Below are 8522 nucleotides of genomic sequence, written 5' to 3' on the forward strand. Positions count from 1 at the left end.
TGAATCAGACAGTGGAGCTTGTTTGCTTCTGTAAGGGCACTGGACAATCGAGGGATGCCAGCCTCCCGGTGGGACCTGGGGATCTTCCAGAATTACAGCTCATCTCCAGACTAGAGAGATCAGTTCCCCTGGAGAAAATGGATGCTTTGGAAGGTGGACTCTATGGCACTGTACCCCACTGAGGTGTCCCTGTCCTCCCCAGGCTCAACCTCCAAATCTCCAGGAGTTTCCCAACCAGGATCTGGCTACCCTACCTCCCCTATCACATGCTGATGACTATGGGGGGGACCTGGAAACCCTATCCCTGGGCTAGGATTACCAGGTCCCAATGACATGCCGATGGGGGTGAAGTACTTCCTTTTATCCATTCTAACCCGACCGCTCAGCAATTTCATGGAGTGCCCACGAGTTCTTGTATTGTGAGAAAGGGAGAAAAGTACCTCTTTCTCTACCTGCTCTTTCCCATGCATAATCTTATAAACCTCAATCATGTCACCCCTCAGTCGTCGTTTCTCCAAGCTAAAGAGCCCTAAGCGCCTTAACCTTTTCTCATAGGGAAAGTGTTCCAACCCTTTTATCATTCGAGTTGCCCTTTTCTGCACTTTTTCCAAAGCTATAATATCCTTTTTAAGGTCAAAGCTCAAGAGTCAAAGCTCTCCTCGCCAGATACCAAGATTTGAGTGTGACTTGAACACGGCGCCTCTCATATTGGAAACTGAGGGCTATCTCAGAGGTCACTAACATGCTGTCATTTAGAATCAGGATGAGAATGAGCCTACCTGTGAGGTCCTCGGTGGGCCAGGATCCCAGCTCACATGCCTTGCAGGTGTATTCGTCGAAGACATATTCATTCTCTTTACATCGCGTACAAGTCCAGCAGCAGCTGACTTCTCCTTTGCGGATGACCTAGGAGGGCCATGGGGTCACACAGACAAAAAAAAAGTGATGTTGGCTTTCATTCCCATTTTTTAAAAGTTTAATGAAAGGTTTCCAAGCGGCCTCCAGCACAGATCTTTAAGAAACAGTTGCTCCAGTTAAACAGACAACTAACACAGAACAACTAGAACCAGTACAGAACCAATTCTTTACTTGCAAAGTTCATATGACACCTTTATTTTTTAAAACATTCGTTCACATTTGGCAGGCTATGGTCCTTTCCACACTTGGATCTCATCCCTGGTTTTATCAGAGTTCAACCTGCGACACAATACCCTTGCATTTACCCCGGTTATAGCAGGATCCATTTATCCCGGGGCAAGTGTGGGGCAAAACCGGGGTGACCTCAGTGTAATGCAGAAACAAAAAATACCCCGAGATAATTACAGGGGTGAACTCATCAGTAGTGTAAGATCGGGGACAGGGTTGAACCAGGATTTAAGGTCTAGTGCGAAAAGGACCTTGGTCTCATGGATACTGTGAATCCATTCACCTTTGTAAACAACTGAAGTTGTCCATGGGTCACTCCAAGTTCCCATGCAGTCAGCCAAATAATTCTTCTGAGGCAATAAGCTGACATTAATTCCAGTGTGGCATCTTAGTTACTGCCCTGACCAGGAAAGTCCAGGGTAGCCTTGATCTCATTGGATCTCGGAAGCTAAGCAGGATTGGCCCTAGTCAGTACTTGGATGGGAAACCTCCAAGAAAGCCCAGGGTTGCTGCACAGAGACAGGCAATGGTGAACCACCTCTGAATGTCTCTGGCCTTGAAAGCCCTACAGGGTCTCCATAAGTCAGCTGTGACTTGAGGGTATTTTCCACCACCAAGATCATAGACAATGGGGGGGGGGGAGGGTTTTTTTTAGTTCCTGTAGAGTGTCTGCATGCTATTATTTACAAAGGCTGTTGCCAGCCAGGGAGAATACGTTGGGGACAGCAGAAGTTATTCTGCTCCTAAATCATGGGAAGCAACTCCTGACGAAGCAGCCTGAGCTCTGGCATCACCTAGAACAGCGGCCACAGTCCCGCCTGCCCCCAGTTACAACCCAAACTTTCACGCTCATTCTAAGCAGTGCACCCAAGTATGTCCACATTTATTTTCTGAAATAGGACCGACATAAATCTTGAAAGACTCCACCTCTTTGGAGAGTGGAAGCCAAGTTGGAACTACCCTTCAACTTGTTAGGAACACATCTAGTGAGGCAGTGTGATATCAGGTTGTGCAATTTTTTAAATTCGGTATTTTTCGGTTTGGGTCAATTGGACCTGAAATGTTGGTATTTCAAAACAACAAAAAACAAAAAAACAACCCCCACATCCTAATACTGGTACAGTATTACGATCTGTGATTTTTTTGGGAAATCTGGACATTTTTTGGGTCTAATAGACCCGAGGGAAAAAACCCACCCTACATTTAAAAAAGAAGCCAGCCTGATCCTGGGGCGGGCTTGGCTTCTTCTGCAGCCTGGTTTAAACTGTGCCACAGGAGAAGGCAGCTCCAAGATCTGCATGCCGTGGGAAGATTCCTCCCCAAGGCACTCAGATCCTGGCTGGGACAGCCTCTCCTGCAGTGTGGTTTAAACCCCCCCTGCCTTAGGGACCAGACTCAGGATCTGCATGCCTCAGGGAGATTGCTCTCCAAGGCACGCAGATCCTGGCTGGGACGGCTTCTCCTGCAGCGCAGGCTGCACGAGAAGCCAGCCCCAAGCAGAGCCAGCGGGAATAGTCTTTCCCCCAGGCACAGCTGATCCTGATCCTCAGGCTGTCTTCAGCAGTCCCTTTAAACTTTAAAGAGATTGTAGTAGAAACCCGACAAACAGCTGAGAGGAGGAGCAATCTGCAGCCCCAAGTAGAGCCAGCGGGAATAGTCTTTCCCCCAGGCACAGCTGATCCTGATCCTCGGGCTGTCTTCTGCAGTCCCTTTAAACTTTAAAGGGATTGCAGTAGAAGCCCGACAAACAGCTGAGAGGTAGGAACAATCTGCTCCTTCCTCTCCTGTGTTTTCAGATCTATCGGTAATTCCCAAATATATCTGGGATTTTGGGGGGGATATTTTTTTTTTGGTTTTCCTGAGAAAACCTGGATACATTTGAGATTCTGAAATATATCCCCAAAATACCCATAAGGTGTTTTCCGGGTATATTTTCAGCTCGGGTAGACCCGAATGCACACCCCTAGTGTGATATAGGTGACAGAATGGTAGACTAGCACCCTGGGTGACCCAGGTTTGAAACCCCATTTCTGTTACAGAAGCTCGCTGAGTGACCTTGGGCCTGTTACAAACACTCAGCCTGGCCTATCTCACAAGGCTGTTGTCAGGATAAAATGGAGGAGGACGGAATGATGTTCTGAAAGCCACTTTGAGTCCAAAATGGGGAGAAAAGCAGAATATAAATAAAGAAGAAGAGATTCGATTTATACCCCACCCTTCACTACCCAAAGGTGTCTCAGAGCGGCTTACAAACTCCTTTCCCTTCCCCTCCCCACAACAGACACCCTGTGAGGTAGGTGGGGCTGAGAGAGCTCTTGACAGAAACTGCTCTTTTCCAAGGACAGCTCTTATCAGAACTACGGCTTGCCCAAGGTCATCCAGCCAGGTGCAAGTGGAGGAGTGGGGAATTAAACCCGGTTCTCCCAGATTAGAGTCTGCGCACTTAACCACTACACCAAACTTGTAAATGCACATGCATGCCTCTGTCCTGGAGGGGGAAAGTGGACAGAGTGCACTTCCTCTCCCTCTCCCATAACATTAGAACCCAGGGGCATCTAATGAAACTGATTGATGAAAGGCAGACAAAAGGAAGAAGTTCATTAATCAATGAGTACTTAGACAGTGAGATTCACTGCCAAGGGATTCTGCGACAGTCACATGTATGGATAACTCAAAAGGGGATTGGTCAGATTCATGGAAGAGTAGTCCACCTGCGGCTAGTAGCCATTAAGGGAACCGTACACAGTCACTGGATGAAGTCTGAGGAGCCACTTAAACTGGATGAAGGCTCATGCTGGAAGAAAGCTCCACGGAGGATGGTTGGATCCATGACAGCAATAGCAAACCTGTGAATCCCAGAACCAGGAGGCAACATCAGAGAAAGGCCTTGGCCTCTATGCCCTGTTGATGGACCTCCAGAGGAAGTGGCTGGTTGCTGGACTAGATGGACAACTGGTCTACTCCAGAAGGGACCTTTTTATGTTCTTACGGTGGTGGTCTGTACCAAACCAAAATGAGACCTAGTGCTGGCAATGGTCAGAACAGGCTTGCCCCCCGCCCCATAAGTTTACTTTTTTTGCAATATAGTTCTTGGGAGATCTATTTACAACTCTCAGGATCATGCTTCTATGGCTAGGCAAACTCTGCTCTATTAACCAAATATCCCAATACAGGGCAGGGCAGGCAAGCCTATGGCCAGGTCTGAGCGGAACGGTTCCTAAGGGCTGCTCAGCTTGGCTTTCTCTTGAGATGTCCTGATCTGCCCTGATATTGGCAATGCAACCTTTGTAACGGGGCTGCCTTTTTCCAAGGCTAATGGAGCACTAGTTGCTCAAATATAAATGACTGGGGGGGGGGGGGGAAGAGAAACCGTGTGGCCGTTGGCCTCATTTCCAGATTTATCTTGATGGATGCATGCACAGTTTCCAACCCTGGATAAAAGTTATTTTAAAAAAAGAGAGACTGAGACATTGCTGAGGGCAATGGGGGGGGGATTTCTTCACCCAAGTGGTCTTGCGGCTTGCAGCCGGAGCAGGCAGAACTTTTAATTAAAGCTCTCCTTCCACATCAGCTAAGAGCCCCGACATCCAGTTCCAAAGATCTGACCCCTACCGATGCTGGATGGTCGGGACATGACTCGCATAGCAATCGATGAACCACATCTTTACCTTGATCTCCCCTTTCTCGCAAGGGTCGCTGCAGACAGAGCGGATGATGGTGTTTTTCTTTGACCAGACCTCGTCGTCGTCCATTTTCAGTTCCCCGTTGTCCCAGCTGCCGACGTTGATATAGTCGAAATAATCCTTCCCCATCTTCTTGAAATTCATAATCTCGTACCTGTCAAGCAAAGACAGTAATTCCCTCAGCTGAGTTCGAGAGAGAGAGAGAGAGCGATTGACATTTGCAACTGAGGACAATCTGGTTCTGAGAAAAAAAATGTACAGATACACAATCAGTTGAAGCAAATGGGGCCAGTTCTCTGTTCAAATCACCCAAGTCGTCATGTGGGAGAGCACTGTTAAGAAGAAGAAGAAGAAGAAGAAGAAGAAGAAGAAGAAGAAGAAGAAGAAGGAGGAGGAGGAGGATTGGATTTATACCCCGTGGCCCTTCACTACCCAAGGGAGTCTCAGAGCGGCTTACAAACTCCTTTCCCTTCCCCTCCCCACAACAGACACCCTGTGAGGTGGGTGGGGCCGAGAGAACTCTGACACAAACTGCTCGTTCAGGAACAGCTGTGCCATCCGGCCCATTCTTCTTTTATAGCGGTCTGGTTCCCTATCTTGGAATATTTACAACAATTCGAAGATATCCCTAAAGAATTAGATACCTTCCACCTCTGGTGAAGGGAAAACAAGTATCGTAATGGTACTAATTGTGATTTAAATGTGGTTATTGCAACACTGACTATACTTTACAGTATTAACGGTTGAAAGCTGACAGTGTATAATGGTATCTTGTGTTTATTCTTGCACTCACCTATGTAATTAACTATTCACCTTTTATTGCATAGCTCAAAACAAGACTATTTTACAATTTTATATGTACTTAATACACCATTTTGTATACGCATGTTATTATGTTACGAAAACTTAATAAATTATATTGTAAAAAAAAAAAGGAACAGCTGTGCCAGAGCTTGTGACTGACCCAAGGTCACATCAGCAGGTGCAAGTGGAGGAGTGGGGAATCAAACCCGGTTCTCCCAGATTAGAGTCCGCACACTTAACCACTACACCAAACTAGGAGGGTGCTGACATATTGCTGGGGCTCAGTTTAATCTAAGATCGCACATGACCGCATGAAGTGGCATTATACCAAGTCAGGCAGGCCATTGGTCTAACCAAGTTGACATTGTCCTCTCTGACTGGCAGCAATTCTACAGGGTCTCCGGTTGAGGTCTTCCATGCCACCTGCGACCTGATCCTTTAAACTAGTGGAGATTGAGCCTAGAACCTTCTCCATGCAAAGCAGATGCTCTACCTATGATAGGGTTCCAGCCTCCAGGTGGTGGCTGGAGATCTCCTGGGATTACAAGAGATATCCAGGTGATAGAGATCAGCTCACCCAGAGAAAATGTCCACTTCAAAAGGTGGACTCTATGGCATTGTGCCCCATTGAAATCCCTCCCCTCCCCAAACCCCGCCCTCCTCAGGCTCCACCCCTAAAATCGCCAGGTATTTCCATACCCAGAGCTGGCAACCCTAACCACTGAGCCATGGCCCCTCCTCTTAAGGACAGCACATGAAACTGCCTTATACTGAGTCAGACTGTTGGTCCACCAAAGTCAATACTGTCTGCTCTGATTGGCAATGGTTCTAGAGGGTCTCAGGCTGAGGCCTTTCACATCACCTCCTACCTGAGCCTTTAAAGAAGGGATACCAGGGATTGAAAACAGAACCTTCTGCTTGCAAAGCTGTTGTTCTGTCATTGAATCGTGGACCCTCCCCTTAATGAGAACATATCAAACTTTATTAGACCACTGTTCTATCAAGGCCCGCACTGTCTATCCCCAATCGTCTCAGGTGGAGGTCTTTCATATCACCTGCTATCTGATCTTTTCAAATGGAGATTCTAGGGATCCAACCAGAGAACTTCTGCATACAAAGCAGATATTCTACCACTGAGCCATGGCTCCAGGCTCTTTCATCTCTGACAGTGAGTATAGCATAAAAATCATGGCTCAAAGGCATTGTTTCCCCCCCCCCAGAATTTATTTTTTTATTTTTTTCAATAATACTCATTCATCGCTAGCAACATAATTAAAATACTGAACCAACCACAGCCCTATCCTTTTATACATTAAACGTAAATAATTGCCCAAGATACATCATCTTGGGCAATTCTGCATTAGCTTCTCCCTCTGTTGTTTTACCAAACCCACGTTGGAACAGAAATTCCCCTCTGCATTGCACGCCGCTGTCGCTTCCTTTGATCATCGGGTTTGATGGTACCTTCTGCATAGATTTACGACCCTTCAGGGGTGACTTTGCAGTCAGTATGGCATTGGCCCGGGGTATCTGAATGTGGTTTTGAGCTGCACCTTTTCCTCAGTGTTGAGAAATGTGGAGTGGAGGCCAGATGTAGAATCACCCCTTGTTTTATAAGCTGCAGAGACGATGGGTACTTACACGGGTTTGTTAAACTGTAATTTCAACGCACGAGTCTTCCAAATAATTGTGGTTTGAGTGACTGTCAAGGCTGCGGTTCACCGGCTCACACTGCAGCACACAGTATCAGGTGGGAATTCATTTCCCCTGAAAGCCACCCCTCGAAAACGACGAGGCAGCAAGCAGAATCAAAATTCTACGTTTATTCGCTAGACACCAAGGGGAAAAAAAATCCCAGCTATCTCACATGGCCTAAAATATCATTCTCATGTTGGGGATGATATGATAGAGGTGAGACCTTTCTCAGATGTTCGCCAGGGAGGCAATGGAAGGCAGAAGTGAGAACGGAATTTATTTGACTGCCTGCCAAAGAAAATTCTTAAAGCTTTTTGATGTCCTCTTAAGGTGATCTAAAGGATATCCTGACAGGCATTCTCTGTCTAGCTTGCTAATTCATATTCCAAATCGGAAATGAATGTAAGCTTCTCTATAAATGCTGGGAAAGTCGGTTAGCCCATTCTGTGTACCTGAATGGTTAAATAGCGGCACCTTGTTTGATCATTTATGGTGCATTGGGGGGTGGGGGGGGTGGAATGAGTGAATGCATATGGCTGCCTGGTAATCTATCTTAGCCACAAATAACACCTACCAAGGGAAGACCATTAACAATTCACAACTATATATGATCAAAACTGTATATTACATTCATTAAAGTACATTCATTAGTGGTCATAACCCAATAGAATGTATGAACATATATCCAACAGATTGCTCATATAACAATGGTTCAAAACCAACAGTAGGCTCCTCTGTAATTCCATACATACATAGTTTCCTTAGAACTCCAAACAGAAAGTAACTGCGGCAGATGACCACTGCAGAAAGACTAACAGCCATACATCACTCCCAGGTATAAATCAAGACGTTTCAATGATCTTCAGCAGCGGCTGGTCAAACAGAGCCCAATTTTCAAAATAACATAGGCACAGCTTCAATGGAATCCTAGGTTTCTCTAACCCATCTCTGAACTTTAATGAATGTAATATACAGTTTTGATCATAAATAGTTGTAAATTGTTGATGGTTCCTTTGGTGGGTCTTATTTGTGGCTATACTTGTAAAAGAAGAAGAAGAAGAGATTGGATTTATACCCCGCCCTTCACTACCCAAAGGTGTCTCAGAGCGGCTTACAAACTCCTTTCCCACCCCCTCCCCACAACAGACACCCTGTGAGGGAGGTGGGGCTGAGAGAGCTCTTGACAGAAACCGC

At 46.3% G+C, this 8522-nt stretch overlaps 1 protein-coding gene across 1 annotated transcript in view; it reads right to left on the reverse strand.

Moving 5' to 3' along the window:
* The window catches only part of GRM5 (glutamate receptor, metabotropic 5), a gene marked incomplete at its 5' end in the record, with an annotated part of 96278 nt that overhangs the window by 56661 nt on the left and 31095 nt on the right, over nucleotides 1–8522 (reverse strand). The window contains 2 exons of the mRNA XM_015414683.1: nucleotides 780–906; nucleotides 4815–4983. Of these exons, the coding sequence (XP_015270169.1) occupies nucleotides 780–906; nucleotides 4815–4983 (296 nt within the window). The remainder of the gene's footprint in view (nucleotides 1–779; nucleotides 907–4814; nucleotides 4984–8522) is intronic.

This window comes from Gekko japonicus, unplaced genomic scaffold, assembly GCF_001447785.1.
Source record: "Gekko japonicus isolate JY-2015 unplaced genomic scaffold, Gekko_japonicus_V1.1 scaffold1112, whole genome shotgun sequence".
In the NCBI taxonomy this organism is placed as follows: Eukaryota; Metazoa; Chordata; class Lepidosauria; order Squamata; family Gekkonidae; genus Gekko; species Gekko japonicus.